Source organism: Chinchilla lanigera, unplaced genomic scaffold (genome assembly GCF_000276665.1).
Source record: "Chinchilla lanigera isolate Chin_1 unplaced genomic scaffold, ChiLan1.0 scaffold00035, whole genome shotgun sequence".
NCBI lineage: Eukaryota > Metazoa > Chordata > Mammalia > Rodentia > Chinchillidae > Chinchilla > Chinchilla lanigera.
Genome location: NW_004955436.1, coordinates 21,016,305 through 21,038,797, shown reverse-complemented (window position 1 = coordinate 21,038,797; position 22,493 = coordinate 21,016,305). Strand labels below are relative to the sequence as shown.

General features: G+C 47.1%; 1 protein-coding gene and 1 long non-coding RNA gene across 5 annotated transcripts in view; one reads left to right on the top strand and one right to left on the bottom strand.

Moving 5' to 3' along the window:
• Positions 1–22,493, bottom strand: part of Nhsl1 (NHS-like 1) — a 220,024-nt gene that overhangs the window by 118,457 nt on the left and 79,074 nt on the right. For 2 of the 4 annotated variants that reach the window (XM_005389272.2, XM_005389273.2), the window contains exon 1: positions 7,481–8,367. The exons of 1 other annotated variant lie outside the window; for it this stretch is intronic. In XM_005389272.2, coding sequence (XP_005389329.1) covers positions 7,481–7,694 — 214 coding nt within the window. In that variant the 5' untranslated portion in view covers positions 7,695–8,367. Of the gene's footprint in view, positions 1–7,480; positions 8,368–22,493 lie in introns of those variants that run through there. One more of the 4 variants, XM_013516650.1, reaches the window with a different exon arrangement.
• On the top strand, positions 1,150–6,963 carry LOC106149044. The gene is made up of 2 exons (XR_001234970.1): positions 1,150–1,240; positions 6,740–6,963. It is a non-coding gene; the product is annotated as an uncharacterized LOC106149044 (long non-coding RNA).

Genomic DNA, 22,493 nt, shown 5'->3' with positions numbered 1-22,493 from the left:
TAACTCATGCAAAGTGTCATTAACAGTGTCTAGCCATGGTAGACAGCCACTCACTATTAGCTACTGTTAATAACCATGGGTGGACTGCTGCAGAAGGCATTTCAAATTTAGAGTTCTGTTCATTTCAGGATTTGACACAGACACTGATGTAGAAATTTCTTGGAGTGTCCTGTAAAAGAAATGAGAGCTTCCTCGCAAATTGCCTCGGTTATATAAGTATCCCAAACGCTTAACTTCCATACTGAGAGTCCTACGGAATGTCGCACTCTATGAAGACTATGTTTCACTCAAATGACCATCGATAAGGAAGAGAATGCCAGCCCTACAACATACCCTTGCTCATTCAATAAACTGCACCCGCCACCAGCCGGTGGGGTAAAAAGGTGTCTTATAGAACAGGAAACTAGAAGAGATACATGACTTGTCCCAGGCCACAAGATTAGCAAGTGGCAGAAAGAGACACCAGGTCCTGACCAGTTCATTCATTCACTCCTTCAAGCAGAATTTACTAAACATTCTGTACCTGGCTTGGGGGAAACACCAGCAAAAACCTTCCTGTCTCGGGGCTTAAATTCTACCTGGAGGGTACAGAGAATATTGAAATAGATACACAATATACATAGTATACTAGATGATGGTGCTTTGAAGAAAAAAAGATATGGGTGAGGAAGGACAGGATGAGAGTTAGATGTGACAGCACGAAAGAGCATTGCGGAGATGACTTCGGTCAAAGAGCTGAAAACGGAGGCCAGAAGGAGGGCAGCCTGTGCCCAGCCTGTGTGGAGGAGCAGGCAGGGGAGGGGCGCGGTGTGCTGTGGGCTCCACAAGGAGCCCAGGTGGCTCTGGGGAGGGCTGCGGCCTGGGCGGGCAGCAGGGAGGTCATGGGCGAGCCGCGGGTCATGCAGGTCTTGAGAACACTGTCAAGACACAGTTATTACACTGTCTGGGCGGCCACCGAAGGCTCCAGTGAATTACACACTAGGATGTACGTTTGATGTGTAACAGGATCGCCCAGCCTGCTGCATAAAGATTAGCGTGGGGGTGGGGCAAGGGTGGAAACAGGGAAACCAGTTCAGAAGAAACGACACCCCGGGCCGCATACCGCCTCCCTGCTCTCCGGAGTCCACTCCATTAACTGGTTAACATGGCCTCGATCAGATGCTTCCGCAGAGTGGCGTATGTGCTGCTCCAGTGCCACAGCAGTGAACAGCAGGCCGCCCCAGAAGAACTACCCTACAGCGTGAGTCCCCTCTTTTGTGACCCGCAAAACTGCTCAGATACTGCTGTCAGCACCGAGTGCTACCCATAACCCACCACTTTTTTAAGCCAAATTCACAGTCTTTGGCACCTTAGCTTGTGCGAACGGCACCGTTAACAGAGCCCCAGGTGAATTATGTTTGGCCACTCCGCAACCATTTACTGAGTGCTTAGTCTTGGAGGTAAAAAAGAAAAATAAGACTGAGTCACCGTCCTGAAGGACTTCACGGTCTAGTTGCGGACACAGACAGGCAAACAAGTCCGTGTAACCCAAGTACGACAAACGCAGTTACAGCGGGATGGAGAAGGTGGAGAAGTGAGAGAGGGGCGAGCAGCAGCTCTGCCCTGGGGGCTCAGGAGGAGGCCAGGTGTAAAGTGAGTCTGGAGATTACAGAGCAAGTGCACAGGCGGCGGCGGGCGGGGGCTGGGCACCCTGGCCGGGGAGCCGGGCCAGCAAGGGATGGGGGATGTGGGTTCCCCCGAGTCCTGAAAGAGCAGGGAGTCTTCTGTACGCTCCTTCCACAGGTCAGGGCTCAGCGCATGTGCAGGAGGCAGGGGACGGTGGGTTTCATGGGATGTGAAATGACACGGGCTCCATCCTGCAGGCCAGGGGAAGCCCCAAAGAGTAACCCCTTCGATTTGCATTTTAGAGAGATCACTGTGGTAACAGTGGAGACCCAAAAGTGGGTCAGAGCAGGACCAGAGTGTAGACGGGAACGGAGGACAGAGAACCGTGCAGAAGTCCAGGGAAGGGCTGCTGAGAGGCCCAAACCCTCAGGACACACAGGTGATGCAAACAGGATGGACCTCCCCGAGCTAAACCAGTAAGATTTACTGGTAAATACTGACACATTGGATAGGAAACGATGTAACTTTTCAAAAACTCAAGTTTGACAGGAAAATAGTACAGTCAAAACCACAAAGCGTGAGTTACATGGAAACAGTACATTTTGTTAACCCTAACATGTGGCATCTCTCAAAATTATTTTAGAAATACTTATCAAGGACAACTATAAAGAAGTTTTCATAAACTCAGTAAAGACATTTCAGTGGAAAAGAACACAGGTTACTCACTTGCAAACCCAAGCACTGACAAGAATTACTTCTTTTATTACTCCAATATATTTTTAGTTAGCTAAGGAAGAGTCGCATTTTCAAGTCGACAAGCATTTTTGAAATTAATAAAGGAAGGGTATTAGATAAAACACCATTTCAATAATATATCCACAATTTTATTACCCCCCAAAAATGGACATTTGGGAATAAAAGAAGCAACAGGGACTGTTGACCTCTAAAGTACAAAATAATCAAAGGTTAATAAAGGGCAGTCTCAACGGACCAGATAAAATATTAAGTGGCACTCACGGTTTATCTCTTTCACAGAATATCAACTTCAGTAGGAAGTTAAGGAGGAAAACATTACATTCACTGCACAGGCAATATGCTCCTTATCTCTTGTTAGAAAAATTCCACTTTTCCGATTTATAATGACCCTTAGAATAAATACAACTTCATTTATTTTAATTTTGCTCACCAGTTTGGAAGGCTGCTTTAACAATATTTGCCAAATGTTTTCGATTTTCTTAATGCCATAAAGGAACTAGTCTTAAATCCCACAATTTTAAGGATTTTACTACAAACAAATACAGCACGGTTATTTATTTGGAAAGAGGATCTTGAACTTGCTGCTTGTGGTCATCTGAACCATTTTTCTCCATTATAATGGCTGAAGTCATCGCTAATCTAATTGTGCACAAGGACCCTTTCCTACAACTATTTTATTAGGAGAGAAATTGGAAGGAAATTCCATACAGCCATCTCCCACGTTCAGGAATGGATGATCTGGTGTATGGGTTATTCATTATCCTCGATACCTACTAAGGCCATGCTCTGGCCTTTTCTGTTCTGTTTTCTGCTTTAAATTTATTTTAGGGGCCCCCGGGATTGAAGCCAGGGCCTCACACATGCTAGGTGTGTGCTCCACCACCAGGCTATATCCTCAGCCCCATCTCTGGCCATTTTTGAAGGTACTGGGAAGGGAAGGCACTAAAATTCAAATGAGTCAAACTGGGGTTGTTAGTAAATCTGGCTGATAAAGTCCAGAAGGACAGAATGAAGACATTGTTTCTAACAAAGCTCTGCATGTCAATTACCCTCTGGATCTTGGGACCTGCCAATACCGGGGTCATCAATCACGCCTCTCCCAGATAAAAGCAGAGCCTGGGAAACAACAAAATATGCTCTGCTCAATGAGAGAGCACCCCATTATTATTCCACCTCTTTTTGGTTTAGAGTGAACAAGAAAAGGAAAGCTCAGAACAAGTCATTAGTTTTCCCTGAGAACTTTCTACAATGCTAGTAAAGGAGTGCTCATTAAATACTGTTGAACAGCCAGAAGGCCAAGCAAAATATGAAAATGTTCCAGATAGAGGTCTTCTCCTTCACAGCATTCAGGTTACACTTTTCACAATGATCCTTCATTTTTTTTCTTTAATTCCTCTTCGGATGTCTTATGTGCGTCCCTAAGTATGAGTGCTATGAGTTCAGGGTCTGTGAGCTGTGTGTCTTTGTATTTGTCACAGAGTACTCAGGAAGAATTCCTCCAATCAATGCTCTTACAGTTCCATATGGAAAATGCATATTGTCTCATCTATGACTACACTCTTCCTTTTTACTACACAGCCATCTAAGGAAATAGCTCATGATTCACGGGCTTTAACACTTGGAAGACCTCTGATTTTTATGATTAAATTGAAATATTATCTGCTGTTGCACTGGGTCGTATCACACTTAAATATAAGCAATGATCACTGCTGTTATTCAGCGTAAACTTGCCTCCCTGAGTAAGAACTTTAATACAAGGGAGGCCTGAAGCTTGCACGGTAACAAAAGAGAAGTGTAAGTGCTTGCTGCGGACGGCTTTGAACGTGGACACAGCAGTACGTATCTTCTGCTAACATATTAAGCTCAGGAAAAGTAGTCTACTAGGAAGATGCATAATAGTCACTTCTCATCTTACAAAAAGAGTCTCCAAAGAAACTCCAGGCATTGCAATTTAATCCTTAGTTTCTTTAGAACAAATGACAACATCAATTGTGAATCTATAGTTTTGTTGTACTGACAGATATCCACAGCACAGACAGGGAAGGGGTGTAAAGGCACAGAGAGAGACAAGGGTAGGAAGGGAGGAAAACAGGATCTAAATAGATTAAGAAAATTATATATACATATATATATATAACCAATGTAATATGTATTACAAACATATACTAATAAAAAAAAGAATAACCACTTTAAAAATTTTATTGTACTGTTCCTGATAAGCAATCCAACATAGAAATTCACTCTAAAAAATTCTGGGGCAGGCATAGTGGCACATACCTATGAATCCTAGTACTCTGAGAGGATGAGGCAGGAAGATCACAGGTTCAAGCCCAGCCTGAGCAACTTAGCAACTTACAGAAACCTCTATCTCCAAATAAAAACTGTTAAAAGGACTGCAGATATGACTCCAGTGTGATGGGTTCCATCCCCAGTGCTGGGGGTGTGAGGGACCCTTCTGTTTTATAAAATGAACACAGATCCTATACAACAGGGACTCGGGTACTGATTGTGTAAGGCAGTATTCCCTGGAGACAGTGGTTAGGAATCAGATAAGTGGTTTGGCCCTGAAGCAGTTGCTGGTAAGTGGGAGGGCAGTCAGGAGGCTGCAGAGTGGGTCTTCTCCCAGACCAAACCCCACAAAAGTGCAAGGCTGACTTGTGGGACTCCGGTCACCCAGCTCTAGCTGACAGGCCTGAGGGCAGTATATGAATGGGAAGGGGGTGTCAATAGCTTGTATAAAATCAAAAAAAGTTCATGTAAGTTAGGGGAGGTAGAAGATACACTAAAAGGAAAGTGGATCTCACTGCATATGATGTAGGCTGCCAGATATAAAAGATGCTACACATTCCCATCAGGCCAGTTTGGTTTTGGTGCACATTCATTTACAACTAGACCCTAATATGACCACTGGGCATTAGCACTGATCAATGATCCCTACTAGAGTTTCAGCTTATTTACTGTCTCTAAGAAAACAAACCACCCTGCATCATTTAAAAGACTTTTCCTCTTTTAATCCACTAGTGTACACACATGTCACTTCTGCATTTGTCCAAAGGAAAGACACATGGAATAAAGACCAACTGAGATGCTATGGCAGAGGTAGCAGCCAATTTGCTTTTATAAGTCAAATGCGAAAACAGCATCTAACCTCGTAAATTCTGATACACAGGCAGCTTTTAAGGGTTCCCTCTAATTCCCTATGTCAAAGGATATTTATTCATACTCAATTATTTTGAAGAACCATATAAATTTACACACTCCGTTATGCCTTCATTTATCTTTGTGAGGCTACTGTAACCCCTATTACATGAAGGGACAAAGGGCACGATCTTTTGTATTGTTACATAAACAAGTCCTCCTTTCCCTTTACAAGTCGCCCCTGTTCTTTACAATGACTTCTTTATTTTCTACAAGTCAAGTGTACAGCACTTGCTTCATTTCCCAACTAAAAGTAACACACACACACAATTCAGGCTCTTTCCCTTTAATGTTCATTTAGAGGCACCGTCCACAATGAAAGTCTTCAAGGCGGTGGCTCCAGGTACGCAACCCTCCTCAGAAACTTGACAGCGGTTGATTTAAAGTAAAACGCATCCTCAGAAGCAACCTTCAGCACAGGCCAAAGGAATCAAAGCTACACCCTTTTGCAACCACAGCTCTACTGCATCCACCCTTCGAACATGTTCGCTTCAAACATGACAACCCGACCATTTACCAAAGCCACAGCTTATTCCTGATTTAGAAAAGTAAAGTTCATGGCCTTACTGAACTTACACAGCTCCACCCAGAAAGCACAAACACCGCCTCCACGCCTGGCAATTACGCAGCAGCTGAACTAAAAAAGCCATGCTTTTGAGCTCAGTAACCACTGCTGACCACCTTGCTGACATAACGAACAAGTGGCATCTTCACAAGAGTGCTAGCTGGGCCCTCCTGCTTCATATCTTAACAGCAGGCACGAACGGTTTACCACACATCACCCCTAAAAGGGGCTGCCCTTCAGTCCCCTTCTGGAAGTGCAGTTCCTGCCCCCAGCAGCACACACTTAGCTTAGCTGATTCTCTCACATCCCAGCAGTTGTGTTTTCCCAAAACTAGGGGAAGAACAGGTCTGAGAGATTCCCACAAGCTTTCTCTTGACACAGGAAGCATATGACAAACAGGGAAAACACAGCCCTGGGAAGGTCTGGCTCAGGCTCTTTGTAACACTCAAAGAGTGCTCCCCCCTGGGCTTTGGCACTGTGCTGAGTGGAGAAACCATTTTAGAGGTTAACAGTTCAGTGCCTACAGAGAACGCGCTAGGAGGAAGAATCAGAAATCCCAACTCTGAAAAACAAAGGCTGTTTAAAAATATTGAACTATTTCCCTCTCCCCAGCAGGACTGGCACCTTCCTTACCTTTGCGGGAGGCAGAGCATGCTAATCCCAAGAACAGAGATCAACCATGGTCTGAAAAGGGACTTGACAGAAATCCAAAAACTGTTGGTGGCCAAGCTATCAAAGGTAAAGGCCCCTGGTGTGTTCAGCGCCCTCCCAACACCTGTCTAATTCGAGCATTTACCTGACTCATTCACCTTCTTAGAAGAAAGATGCAAAAAGACTACCTATGATTCCAGAGTTTCTCCGTGCAGCTGCAGAAAAGAGCTCTGCTCTGTGTCCTAAACCCTGGCTGCGAGATCGAAGGTGCCCTCTGGGAAGGTGGTTTCTCACTGAACTTTAGTGACACGGGCTGGGGATTTAGTTCAGTGGCACAGCGCTTGCCTGGCAAGCACAAGGTCATGAGTTCGATTCCCGGTACCAGAAAAAACAAACAAACAAACAAAAACTGAACTTTAGTGACACAAGTCACTTGAGCACATGCCTCGGATGGCTGGCAAATAACAACTATCTTACCCTTCTCGGAAGGATACGATCACAAGCAAACGTCTAACGGAGAAGCATTTTTACTGTGGGCATGGCAAAGAATGAATGACACTGAATTCCAAGAGGAAAGGAAGCCAACAGGAAATGCTTAATGGAACAAACATTGTGACAGGAGCCCAGCGATATAAACAAAGAATTCCATATCACAAACTTTTTAAAGGTTTAATAAAAAAACAAAAAAAAAAAACACCAAGTCACCTTTGCGGGGCTGCGTCCTGTATATCCAGTTCTCCTCGTCCGCGTCCACCTGCTGCCCACACACCGACAGCTCTCCGTCACTACGGAACAGCCTCTTTGTCTGTCTAGACAAGGAGGAGAAATTTATCCAACTCACAGCGCGCGAGAGGGAACCCGCATTGGCCTTGAGTCTGAAGGAACCAGAAGAGCCTTCCTTTTTCATCTTCTTTCCCATCAAAATCCGCTAGAGACAAAGGGCAGCCCCACAGACAGACAAAAAGCTCTGGTTCTGAAATCGGCCCGGGTCCTCGGGAGGAGCCCGCTCCTTCCCACTTATTCAGACAACGTGGAGAGTCAGGCACTGCATCGTGCAAAAGGTTGCTTTTCCCGGTGTCACTGGATGAGAAGGAAGAGAACTGAGGGATGGGGAAATTTTCTTTAAAATGTTTTACCCTTGCCACATGCTGGTACTCAGTTTCTATGTCAGGGACATCCACAGCCAAAAAATAGCAAATAAAAATAAATATAGTTTTACAAACGGAGCATGGTGTTCGTTTCAGGCACACTTGTCAGGACTTTGTGACGAACAGAAGCGAGGCACTCGGGCTCTTTGGTGTGTCCCTGCCATCTCAAACTGTAATCCTACGCCTCTCCCGGGCATCTTTCCCCACAGGGGCAGGCAGCCAGCCAGCCTTCTCGGTGCAGAGGGAGGTGACTCCTCGCCCTGGAGATAAAGAACCAGCATCAAGCAGACCCCCAGTTTAAAGTTCACCCACACAGGTTACTCAGGAGAAATCAAAGGGTTCAGCTCACTTGTCCCGGCAGAGCGCAGGATCGTAAACCGCCCACTTGCCCTCTTTCCCGGCTGGGAAGCAAGCTCTCGGAGCCGCAGGACTCCACAAACAATAAAACAGGCTGCGTGGCTATTGCTTGGATTACAGAGTGAGCGCTGGCTGGAAGGCGATTGGCTCGCCCGCCGCCAAAGGCTCCTCATTGGACACAGGGAGCCCCGCCTCGCCACAGCCAATTCTTTAGTGCAGCTCAAACTTCTGAACTCTAGCAAGACGGTGGAAATGCAAGTCTGTGCAGAATACAGACGTCTGGGGATTTTTTTTTAAAGAGTGTGATTATTAATTATCAGACTAGACTTCTGAAAGTGCGACTCTAAGAGCGGGTTTCCACGCAGTATATACAGACAACGTCAGGCATTCCTAAGTGGATTTTGGGAGGGCGTCGCCTCAGGAGTAGACTTCCCAAGAGAATAAAAATGACCTGGCTCTTCCTTCACTCTCTGCTTTCAGCATAGGTGAAAGGCAGCCATGCGTGCACCTGCTGTCACCTGCTCTGCCTGCCGCCACCAGCCACTCAGTCCCGGGGGTTTCTTCCTCTCCAGCTGTGAAGGATCAGTCCTAGGAGGGAGCTCACCACCGGAGAGCCACGCACGCTGAGCACCATTAGGTGAAACACCCAGCCCCAGCCTCCTATGTAAGATATCCTGGCGCCCTATCTTGTGTGCTTTTGGGGGCAGCATTTCCCCCAAGGCCCACACCTGGGGGTGTTAAAAGTCCCTGAAACTGTCCATCGTAGAGACTTGAGTCCACACCTTCTTCCCAAAGGGCAACTTGGAGTAAGGCACGTAGAGAACCGGGTGCTTTACACCTTGATTTGCTTGGCATCAATTATATCCAAACTAATAAAGTCAACTGAGTGTACACTTTGACTACAAGTTACAAAGGCACCACCAATGCTGCAAACCAGTTAGGGGGTTTTCAGGACCACTCGACACAAACACAGCACCCCTGCTCTAAGAACCCACGGACCCCGAACCACGCACACACGATGCTCTCCTCCCTTCTGCCCACCTCCTGCAGCAGTGTTGTAAACTGACAGCGCTCTGAGACTTGTGAAAAGCCCTGGGCTGCTCTCCCTAAGTCCAGGCATGAGTGAGCGCTTTTCTCAAGCCACCCGCTTTGGTGGGTGCACAGACACAGGGGTGCTGTGTCCCCAGTTCCCAGTGTGTCTCGACGGTAAACTCCCCCACCGCGCCCATGCCTGGGGAGAGGGTCCGAGGGGCTGAGGGGAAATTCACTGCCATGCAAGCAAGGATGATAACCGGTTCATTTAGACACGAGACTAGTAAGTTGGACCTGTTTATCTATTACTATTATCTATTTTTTAAAAACTATCGCTGAAGTTATTTGAAAAAAATCAGTTAAACCCCAAAAAGTAGCCAAACTCTCGGTTTCTGAAATTCTGCTCCGTGAATCACAAGATGGTCGTGGGACGTTTGCACAAGGCTGCTACTGCTTCTAGCCCACATTTCTGTTATGCTGGGTCTTGGTTACTGACTCTTCATTCATGTACAAGAAAGTCAACTATATCAAGCACTTTCCTAACCGGATTAGGATTTGGCAACTGGGACAAGAGAGGCTACAATGGTTTAAATCAGCTTTGGAGGAAATATTTAGACTCTCGGGACCCGTGTTAGATACAGACTTCTCTTAGCTTAGCAGATCCTAACTGCGGAGTTATCACCTTTATTCAAGCACTGTTCTAATAACTGATGAGCTGCACACTTTAGATCTCAGACAGTCAATGCGGGGGCCACACAAGCCCGGCCTCCAGCAGCAGAACCATAGGCGCAGTGTACCGTGTACCACGCCCTTCATGAGAGGTATTGCCAATTTGCACAATACTCTGGCCATGGACTATCCCTACTTTGAGGGGATAATTGCTGTTTTCAAATAACTTCAGCTATAACTTACAAAAGAACAAAACAACTTAAGGTAACTAGTTATAACTTACAAAAGAACCAAACAATGTAGCCAACTTACTGTTACTTAATGTAACTTAATGGTTAACTTAATGTAACCATTAATGTAAAAAGGTAACCATTTTTCCTATGAAAATCCACCACAGTAGAACACACGACTCTCTTACACAGACATGCTGAACAGATTTCCATCCGTGTACCTCCCCGTGCTGGCCGCCCCCATCTCCCCTCTGCCACCAAGCTGTCACACTCAAACTTCTGCCACCGTCACATGTGCCAATAACTGCCTCTTCCCACTTTGCACTGCCCAGCTTGGGTCCGGGAAGTCAGATAAACAAGTCTGCTTAAATGATATGCTTAGTGGGAGTCCACAGCGGCCCAGAGAATGAAATGCATTGCTTCAGAAGAAGAGTTTTGTCACAGCGCCTCCTGGCCGGTACCCTTGTCCTCTACTTGTGTGACAGAAGCCTAAGGGTTGACATAGCTGGAAAATGACCACTCTGATGGATTTAGACCAAGCTGACAGTTGACGATCTCTTTCATATTCAGTTCTTGGCATTTCAGGGTCACCAACTCCTTACTACTGATGAGAGAAGAAATTATAGTATTTCAGGAATAATTTAAGTAATACATTTTTAAACACTACCTATAAAAACAACGAGTGTATGTTACCAGAGAAAGCTCTAGAATCACCTTCCTGGCTCAAATATCCACCAATTTGGAAAGATTTATTTATGTTCCTATGAAGAGTCAAAGGGATACACTGGGTAAGTTTGGCAGGCACTTGCCAAAAGAAACAATATTTCATACTTCATATATGACCAGCATCCCTCAGAAGTAACGTAGCAAAAATGAAAGTTTTGGTTTCATAAACACCGTTCACTGCGGCAGGATATAGGATTAGACGCACACCCCCCAACCCATCAGGCGTGTCATTGTGCTTCTTGCCATCTGTGTCAAATGCCAGCCAAGAGCAGCTCATTTCAAGTGCCATTGGGTTTGGACCTCAAAGGCCTGACATGAGCACTGCGACCTTTCATTTCCATGGGAGCCTCGTCTGCCCTCTCAAACCTAAGAGAAAGAAGGAGCAAGGCTGAGCCCTGACGTTGGGAGGTAACAGAGAGCAGCGCGGGGTGGAGGGAGTTGGGCTTGTAAGGCTTCTGAACATGACGACGGTGGGGAACCAACCCCATGCGGCAGCGAGGGTAGCCACTGCCTGCGTACACTGTGTCTGGGTCTGCAGCAGCCCCTCAGTGTAGGGAGCAGGGCTGGGAGCCCCTTACAAACTCCCCTGGATCTCCCTGACAACCCTCAGGGACCTCTGCCTCCCGGGACAGCATACAGTAGGTTTCCCAACTGCCACCTCCTGTGAATAATTTAAGCATCTGTGTAGAGGAGTTGTAAGCGCTAATAATGAAAGCTTACCTCTGCATCTAAAAGGAAGCAGTTTGAGGGCGGGGGATATAGCGCAGTGGCACAAGCACCTGCCTGGCAAGTGTGAGGTCGTGAGTTTGACTCCTGGGACCAAAAAAAAAAAAAATTTACAAAAAAAGGAAGCGGTTTGTGCCAGGTATTTATACCCATAAATAAAAGGCCACAAATAAAAAAACCATACTAGCTCCAGGATCACAGAACACTAAAGCCTCCTTCCTTTATCCAGCTTCCCCTCCCCTGAAAATTCAACAACGCTTGCACTGGAGAAAGAGGCCCTGGAAGACATAACACAGCTATTTGCCCCTTGCAGCTGCTCCTATGTTTAGGTTGCCCTCCCCTGCCTGCCAGTTCATAAAGCCTAGCACCTTTCCACCATCGAGGGGAGCTGTCCCCCTCCGAGCCTACGCCCCCTTCCAGCACCCTCGCAGCAGACGAAGCCCACGCCAGATCTGGCCCAGCTCCCATGTGCTCACTGATACCGGAGCTGTGTGGAGGCTCCTGCCTGCCCTGGGTCCCCAGTGGAGTGTACTGCTGTGGCTGTGGCCAGCCAGGGACTGGAAGAGGCTTGGACGATGGTCCTAACCAAGGAGACAGCTCCGTACCAAGCTTCTCCACGAAAGCATCACAGTCTGAGAGGGACAGGTGAGGCTTCCTGGCTCTTCTGATAGATGAAGACCAAGGACAAAACGTGTTCTGAGACCAAAATAAAATTCCAAATCAATGCATTTAAGAAAATAACGACGTCCCTGGTTCTTGGACCTTCCCCGTGGTCTCTCCAGTGATCACTCTAGTCATTCATTTTTCTACCTCCTCAATCTGTTTGCAGCAACTTATTAGCACATAGATCACAGGAGATCTTACCGCAGTGCAGCACAGAGTCTGACTCCAGGTTGGGGAAGGTCTTGAAATTCTGAACCCCAAAGAGCACCCACGGCTGGTTGTGGTGGGGCCTTCTGAAGCCCAAGCACCAGAGAGGCTGAGGCAGGAGGGCTACGACCCAACTTCAAGGCCGACCTGGGCTACACAGCAAGACCCTGTCTCAAAAACAAAACACCACAGAGATGACGCCCTCGCAGGGACCACTAAATTTAGCGAGCGCAGGACTAGACTATAATGGCCTCTGAGGGCAGGGCGCTCACCCTTTAACCAGCAGCGAACGATGGAATCACCCATTCGTTCCATTCATTCCCATATTACCCTTTTCTTTTGATCTTATGTTTCCAGTTAAGGCGATAAGCAGACCTTGATCGTGATCATTCCTTTATCCCTAAATCCCAAAAAGTAAAATGTAAGCCGGCGACAAGAACATCCTCTGAGTTAAAAGGATTACGGCAGGTACTGCGCTTTCCTTCACTCGTTAGGACATCCGCATCGCTCTCATCGGCCGGCCGACACCCCCAGTGAGCGAAGTCAGGAGAGCGGCCCGCGTTCCCCTCCGCCAACAGCACAGACGGGGGAGCAGGCAGTGCCCTGGGTCCCACCAGAGAGGTTAACTGCTCCTTGGCAGTGGAAAGTTGTTTCCATCAGTTGTGTTCAGTGGTAGACGGTTAGGACAAAGAGGTTTTCAGTCACGTGACCTCCCACATCCTTTATTCAGCTACTTGGCTTTCACTTTGAGGCTCCACCCACCTGGGTCCACAGAGCACACGGGACGTATCTTCCTAAACCAATGTTCCAAAACAAAACCAGATGTTCTCACCACCTGGGCCAACCGCCCAGTGCACCTCAGCCGCTGGTCAGAAACACGGTGCTCTCACGGGTACCAGCAGTGACTCCGGGGAACCAGACCGATCTTCACCTTTAACAAGTCAGTCAACAGACCTGGGTATAAAGCACTTAGAACACTTTCATCAGCGTCACCAGAATCCAAATCTAAGTGTGCCTCCAAACAAGGAGAAACATGTAAATCTGTCTTTTCTGGGCTCTTTCTACACCCTCGGCATCAGTTAGCCGCGGCCGGTGAGTCATCTCCACAAATAGGGAAGAGCCCAGATCAGGGGTTCTGTTCAAATATGTATTGATCCCCCACTAGGAAATCAGCCAGGCAGGCAGAATGGAAAGCACAAGAGACAGAGTCCTGCCCCTATAGCAATTCAGCATTTACCATAGGAGACAGATATGCACAGCTACTTTTAAAATAATACCAAAAAAAAAAAAAAGAAATACAGAATAAGCAAGGCCTTTAGTCAAGTCTCTGGGGGATCACTAGTTCTCGAGACGAGAAACATCTCTGAGCTGAGTTCCCAATGGTCCTGGGGGCCGGGGGATTCAGCACCCCAGGGTTTTCTGGGTAGACCAGCTCTGTGAGGAGGGCGTGGGGAGTGTAGGAAGCCCTGATTTGTAAACCTGGACAGTTTCCGTGGTGTAAAGAATCCAACCAACAATATCAAGCTAGTTCCAATTTACAACCAACCTGCTAAAATCCTGAAAATGTAAGAGAACAGCTTCGTGGCCAGTGTACTTAGGCTCTGGTAGACCACAAAAAGTGGTCAGTAAGCTAGTTTGGTAAAAACCAATGATTTGTTTAGTAATAGCCTCACAATCACTAATTGTTACAGTATAGGTGGGAGGAAAGTTACCTATAAATACTACTTTACATGGGGGAAAGGTGCAGAACTGTCCTTAGCTTAAAAAGCTTGAGGTTGGGCAATGCTTTGGTTTAGATCTGGAATGTCCCCCAAAGCCTCGTGTGACCACGGGGTGCTGTCCTTATCGCTGATGAAGCCATAGCTGAACCAGCCGTTAGGAGGTAGGGCCAAGGCAGAAGAGGCAGTTCACTGGGGCCTGAGCTGGAAGGGTGCATCTCTCTCCCCAGCATCTCCCTTCCCTGCTTCCTAGCAGGCAAATATCCTGGGTCCTCCAGGTAAGCCCTAAACGCAACCACAAGGGTCCTTCCTAAGTGACAGGCAGAGAAATGATTCCTCCACCCTGTGCTGGAGGACCCAGGGAAGAGGCACTCCCTAGAGCCATGAGCCAGGGTCCAGAGCTGGGAAAGTGCATTGTCATTGTTTTAAGTCACAGAGTTTGAGGGAGTTTTTACAGCAGCCACAGGAAATGAATGCGAAGACCTACAAAGGAAACTCATGCAGCCTGCTGTCTTTAAACACCTCTGTGCATTTTGTAAGAATCTTGAGATTTTCTCTTCAGTTTTTCTCTTCAAAATTCCCATTTTGTGCCGGGCATGGTGGTGCACACCTGTAATCCCAGCACTCGTGAGGCTGAGGCAGGAGGATCATTGCGAGTTCGAGACCAGCCTGGGCTACAAAGTGAGCTCAAGGCCAGCCTGAACTGCATAGTGAGACCCTGTCTCAAAGAGACAAAAAACAAAACAAAACAAAACAAAATTCCCATTTTGTGCTGTTTATAAAAAGCAAACCCTGGCCTAACAGGAGGTGAGTTGAAGCAGCCAAAACTGTCAACAATGGCAACGTATAGGTGTTCTTGACAGAAAAGAAAACGTGGATCTAGAAGTGTACACACCACATAATTACAGCAGCCAACACTGAGTTGGTGATTTACAGTGTGACCCAAGCCTCTCTCTGAGTACTCTGAATTCTGTTATACAGCAGCCTTGCCTCAGAAAATGGGTAACCTTAAAAGGTAAGAAGTTTTGAGGTTTCTATTTTGAGGCCCCACTAAAAATTCAATTATAAGCCAATAATGCCTGCTTTTGCTGTTAGAAAATATTTTGGATTTTATGTGAGGCCAGGCACGACATGACAGAAACTGCTACTTTTTTAGCCCAAGCGGCCCTAATTTGGAGTTTTAAAACTGAGCATATATAGATGGAATACACTAAGTGAACTTTAATTACTTTAGATGATTACATTTAGATGGTTATAAGCTCCCAAATTCCTTTCTCCCTGGAGAATAACTGAGTGGGACTAACTAGGTATTTTTTTAAAGACGAGGCAACAAAAACTTAGAAAAGTCCAACATGAGTGAGCAGTCACGGCACCCAATCACGGTCACAGTCTTCTAGGCAGAAGCTTGCTGTGATCTTGCTACGTGTCCCATCAAAGCAGAATGGGAGAAACCACAAACTCTCCTGTTCTTCCATAGTAGATTCAAGCATCCTACGGAAATTATGTTCTTTTTGTTTTGTTTTGTTTTTGTAGTTTTTTTTCCCGGTACCGGGAATCGAACTCATGACCTTGCGCTTGCCAGGCAGGCGCTCTGCCGCTGCGCTAAATCCCCAGCCCCCGGAAATTATGTTCTAAAAATATCAAATAGAACCTTCTTCAAATAGAACCCAACAGTGATCAAATAGACATAGGCCTCACACCATTTTAAAGGACCCATCCTGCTCCGTCTCTGTATGAATACAGCTTATCTGAAACACTTGTAACGACGACAAAAATTCCTCCATCACAACACACACCCCTCTAGGCTTGTCCCGAAATGCATATGTGGCCAGGTAAGTTCATGTCTTATTCAGGACCGAGGTACCTGTATCAGATCATCCGGGCTTGTGCAAGGAAAACACAAAGAGCTTTTTAAAACTCCACGTTGCCAGATCCCACATAGGAGGAACCCGGGACCCCACATTTAAACAAGTTTCCGCAGCAAGACTCAAGCATGTTAAAGCTTGAAAATCACTAAGCACGCAGAGCTCAAGTCTCTACTTATAATTTCACTAAAAATGCGCAGACATTACATCACAGGTCTAGGTGTAGTAGTATATAAATAAATAAGAAGAGCCTCAGAAATAGAAAGACATCATTAGTAGATCTTACAAGCAGGATCTACTAAGAGGTCATTTTAATTTTTCTTTTTCACTTTTATATTTTTCTATAATTCTACACGAAACATACACTATAACTTTCCTGCTCATCTAGTTTTTAATTTTCATTCAGAATAAAACACAAAAGAGAAATCAGCACAGATTTAACACTTAACAGTTTGCCATATTTGTTCCAGTTTTTTCTTTTCTTTTTTTTTTTTTTTTTTGCTTTTTGGATGTGTGGGTTTGCTTGCTGTGACATCTGTCACCCCATTGATTGCCAGCTGAGCTGGCTGGCTGGGCAGGGACCCCCCACGTCTGTCAGTGGAAGAGGACAACCACCCCAAGATAGGAGCATGGTTTCTTCGGTCAAGGGTATACGAGTAACTGTGCTCCCCCAGCAGCACCTCCAAACGGGCTTTTTTTTTCCCTCTTTTTTGGTTCCAATTCTTAAAAAATAAAATGTTACAGATTAATGGTCCTCCTTTCTCCCATCTCTCCATGGAAACCACTTTTCTAAATTTGGTATCTAGCATTCCCCAACATTTTTGCCACACTTTTTTACATATTTGTGTGTTCATCAATAAGACATAGTACTATTTTGTGTGATTACATTTCATAAATGGAATTATACCATCCAAGACACGTTAAAGGTTACTTTTATTAAATATTTAAAACTTTCCACTCACTCTGCAACTAAAGGAACCATAGTAAACTCTGTACTGCTGGGTGGGGTGGCACACGCCTATAATTTTAGCACTTGGGAGGCTGAGGCAGGAGGACTGCTATGAGTTTGAGACCAGCCTGGGCAACATAAGTGAGTTCAAGGCCAGCCTACACTACATAGTGAGACCCTGTCTCAAAAAAAAAAGAGGGGGCTGGGGATTTAGCTCAGCGGCACAGTGCCTGCCTGGCAAGCACAGGGTTGTGAGTTCAATTCCCAACATGGGAAAAAAAACCAAAAACCAAAAAAAAAAAAGAAAACTCGGTACCTTTCCTAAACAAATTCCCTGACCCTCCTCCTATGAGCTTGTTTGGGTAACTTAAAAGGACACTTCACAGCTGGACAAATCTAAAACTTTTGCCTAACAACAACTATTCTGTGGGGTTTTTCCACATATCAAATTGCATTGGCTCCGTAAAAGTGTTTTCTTTAAAAAATATAACAAATTCAGGAAGAGCCAGACATAGTGGCACACTCCTGTCATCCCAGCACTTGGGAGGCTGAGGCAGGAGGAGCACAGCAGGTGTAGGGCCAGGCTGGGCTAGCCTGAACCACACAGCAAGACCTTGTCTCAATTTCAAACAAAAAAAGAATTGCGTCTGTATCGGAAATTTGCATCATTAGTAAGTGGACCAGGCTGAGGGCACCCAAGAGGGGTTCACCCCAGGACAACCTCTCTGCAGAGTAAGCTTCCCTGACACCAGCCCTCTCTCTACCTGGGTCTCCCTCTGCTCCAAGAGCCAGAAGCCCCTTTCCTTCCTGTAGCTCAGATGCTACCTAAGTAAACTTCAACCACCTGAGCCTTCTGCCAGCCTCATGTTCGGTGGAATCTCGAGTGTGCGTAATGAAATACGGCTTTCTGTGGCTGGGGTTTTAGCTCAGCGGCAAATCGCCTGCCTGGCAAGCGCAAGGTCGTGAGTTCGGTTCCCGGTATCGGAGAAAACAAAAAACAAAAAACAAAAAAATAAATAAATACGGCTTTCTGCTGCTGATCTGCCTTATGCCAGTTTAACTTATAGCTCAGCAAAGAGCCGGGGAGGCGGGGACGCTGTCTGCCCCTCCCCTACCAAAAACGTAACGTGCCGCGCAGGAAGACAGCCTTGTCTTTGTATGTTTTCCTCTTCGCCTCAACGAGCTTTGCAGCCGTGCGCACTGCCAACTCCCATGACGATTTTCAAAACCTCCAAGTAAAGAGGCTATTTAACGGAAGGGGAATCCAATTCGATAATGACTACCTCTCGGTGGTCCCTGGGCAATCACGGAAGTCAGAGGCTTAAAGTAATAAACTCGTTTCATAGGAAGAAATTTAGACAACAAAAGGCCTAAAAAGAAATGAAGACATTCAGAAATTCTGAGTTGAAACACTTGTTCTGGAGGATCGAACAGGATGTTAAATCCACAGAAACGTCTGTTACTATGGTCACTACTCCAGGGTCTGCTACGGAGAACTTCAAGGGAGGTAAAGGCCAGGTGCTCTCCCACCGAGGGCAGGCGGGAGGGCTCGGTCCCCAGTTCCCCTTCCTCATCCCCCGTCCCCAGCCCAGCTACCCTGTCACCTCCCGGAAACACGGAACTGTGACAGCACTATCTCTAAAAGCACCCAGGAGAGCAAGGACGCGGACAGCCTTCCAGCTGCACCTGCCAGGGGCCCTGTGTGCCACAGCCTGGGGACTTTCCTTTCCTGGGTTATTAGGAAAATTAAGTGAGGAAATGCTGACATCATGACATGCCATCGCTGGGAGCTCACGTGCCGCAGCGCCAGGAGCAGGGGAGCAGGTGACCTCATGGTCCTTGAAAGAGATGTGGCCAGCGGGGCGTGGCCAGCGGGACACGGCCAGGAGCAGTGGACAAGGACAATGAGCCCTGGCTGGGCTGGGCTGGGCTGGGCGGGACAGTGAGATCCCAGTCAGGGAAATATGCACACGCACCAGGCGCCCCAGCGCCACCTGCAAACACACAGTTCTAAAGCAACTGCACCTGCCTGGCCGGACACACTTTTCTTCTTACAATGATGCAAGGCAGTGAATGTTAAAAAAAAGTGTGAAACCCTGACAAGCCAAGAGAAAGCCTACAGAAACACACCAGGTGCACCTTTCCTCATAAATACATAACGTCAGTTATTTAAAATAGTTAAGGGGCTAGGAATGTAGCTCCACGGGGATGGCGCTTGCCTAGCGCGCACAAGGTCCTGAGTTCAATGCCCAACACTTCATTCATTCATTTTTATTTTTATTTTTATTTTTATTTTCTGAGACAGGGTCTCACTATGCAGTGCAGGCTGGTAGCCCAGGCTGCCCTCAAACTCACAGCGACCTTCCTGCCTCAGCCTCCGGAGAGCTGGGATTACAGGCATGCGCCGCCGTGCCCGGCCTCAGCACTTCAAAAGTAAATAATAAAAAGCTTGCAGCTAGGATAGGGGTTGCCCTCAGAGCTGGCCTGGCAGAGCCCACTTGTTTCTCCAGGTGCATCGGCAATACCTCAGCCCATCACTGATGGAACCCTGCCATCTGCCGCGGTCCTGCTCCAGACTTCTGCTTGCTTCAAGGATGAGTGCTTCACCAGCCAGAAGTCGCAGTCACTTCTCACATGTCGTATGGGACCCCCTGTGCTGGGCCTTACTGTGGCAGCAGCACGGGCCATGGAGGAATGTCCTCGTAGGCTATTTTACAGTCAACACTCATCTGACCAGACACCTTCTCGGCCGTCTGTGTAAAGTCTGCCAGGCACCCCTCGCACCCGTTCCACAGGGCACGCCCTTCCCTGGCTTCTCAGCGGGTATTGAGCCTGGGTCTCAAGGCTCTGCATTTCCTGGGCCACGATGGGTGATGTTAGGGATGGGAGGGACAAGGCGTGCAGGGGCTCTGGGCTGTGCGAGAGCAAGCACGGAGGCCGGACCTGGTAGTGCATGCCTGTGACCCCAGCATTCCAGAGGCTGAGGCAGGAGGATCGGCGTGAGTTTGAGGCCAGCCTGGACTACAGAGCAAAACCCTGTCTCAAAAAAGAAAACAAAAAGCGAACAAACAAAAAAAGCACAAGCACTAAACTGGAGTCAGAGCCCACTGGCAAGCACAGAAGTCTTCGGAGAACGCCATGCAAAAAGGGAGAAGAATACAAAGCTGTGTGTACGAAGAAGAGCAGGAACTGGCTGGCGGGTGGGTCGGGTGTGGGCGTGGATGTCCCATCCCGGGTCGCCCCGAAGGTCGGGTGGGGAGTCTCCAGCCTGCTGTGGGACCCCTCCTCCGTGGGGCTCGGATCAAGCGCAGGCCTCCTGTGTAGAAAGAGGAGGGACAGATTCCCTGCCCACCTCCGTGCCTTTTGCAAGGGTCACCGCGGCGTGCTGACCATTATTGGAAACATGTAACTTCCTGTATCTGAGACAGGAAGACTTGGGCACCCACCCCAAATTTCCTGAGAAGCTGGGGTGACGTTAGGCGAGGAGGGGTCGGCTGCGCTGGCCCTGTCCTGCGCTGGCAGTACCAAAGGCCACACGGTCTTTGTTTTCCCGTTCCACAGTCTCTGCCACATGGAAGAATAAGATGAGGTGTGTAGACTTTTTGAAAATCCCAGGAGGAGGGTACTTTCCAACAGTATTTTCCATCACCAACGAACTTACTATTTGTACAGCAAAGAAAAGAAAAAGAAATGCAAAACCTCCAAAGTCGCACAAACTCGATACAGACTCAAAATATGCTCTAGGCATTTGCTCAAGTTTTTTTTAATGAACACAGAAGTACCAGTCACTGCATAGCTCTACAAAATACATCACTTATTGGTCATCGTTAACAAGAACATGCTCAGCTAAAAGGCGGTTTCATTTCAAAATAAAGGGGAAAAGTTGATGGTGTCAAATAACCTTTAATGTATAAAAGTGCAATACTGACAAACGTGGCCTATACCAGAGATGAGGCCAGGGGATCACGATGGCACTTCCCTGTAATCCCAGCATGTGGGCGGCTGAAGCAAGAGACTCACCAAGAGTTCAAGGCCAGCCTGAACTTACAGAGGTCTTATCTCAAAAAAAAAAAAAAAAAAAAAGAATGAATATGTAAGTATGCACTTGGCCATTTCCAGAGGCGACATCTTCTGCAAATTAAGATTGCAATGAAGTTAGCAGAAAACTCAAAATCTGATTTATTTAACTACAGCACAGTCTGTTTTGAGAACAATTAAATCTAAACCCAGTGTTTTGCCAGCAGCCCAGCAGAGATGGGAAAGAGGCAGAGCCCCAGGGAAGGATCCGTGTGTTATCTGTGGGAGTCTGAGGCCCTGCGAGCCCCTTGTCTGATGACCCAGCATCACCTGACCATGGGAGACAAGGGATGGGCCAGGCCGGGCAGAAACTGCATTACCGCCCTGCTTCTCACCGGGGGCCAAACACCAGAATCATCTTTCATAAAATGATCTTATTCAATAGGTCACAGCTAGGCTGGTTTGGGAGGTTTCCGCCGGGTGCTGTGTTTTTCCAAGGCTTCCTCGTCTGTGTAAGGTGCACTCTTCTTCCCCACTTAACCATGAATGTTTGAAAAAGGCAACTTCGTTTACAGACACAACTGCCAAGTTAGATACTGGTTCTGTTTCCGGTGCTAATGTGCAAAAGATAAAATGAAGATGCCTGCCATGACTTTCTAACTCCACTATGCAAAAATGCTCCAAAGTGATCAAATGCAAAAGCATGAAGTCCGCCTCTCTAGAAGCTCCCTGCACCCACCCTGGGGTCTCAGGGCCCCTGCAGCTGCAGTTCTGTGTCATCCAAAAGAACACCACAGAGGTGGCTTCCTACAGTCATGAGGAACTGGGCTGCCAACTTCACAGTGCCTATTTAAGGCATGGATGTTTGGGGCTGAAGCAGACTGAGAGATATTCCCATCATGCACTTCAGCTGGAAGGACAAGGAAACTGGCATCAGGTGAAGTTGCATGCCAGAGTTCAGGCACCAGGGGTCACATCTGAGCAGCTCACCAGTGTTTGGACAGCCTCTGGTGGGGACACCACGCCATGGGAGTTTTAGGAGCTGTCAGGGCTAGCACAGTTTGTCCCCATGGCCATATTCTTAAAAATAACAATAATAACTGCCTGCAACCACACTGAAAACAAACTAAACCAAAGAGAAAGACAGCAATTCCCAAGATCACACCTCTCCCAGGCGTGGAGGGTGAGCCCAGTCTTTCCAACCCCTGCCGCGAGCCCCCGGGGTCCTCTGTCCCTAGCAGAGACTCGAAGCATATAGGAGACATTCCTTCTGAGATTAACACGGAAAAGTGATCTAGACTGTGTTGTTATTAAACTTTAACACCTGGTCTGGAAAAAGCTCCAGGGAAGAGGAAATTAACTCTGTCAGACCAGCATTTAGGTGTGAAAGGTTTAACCTGGAGCAGGTGGC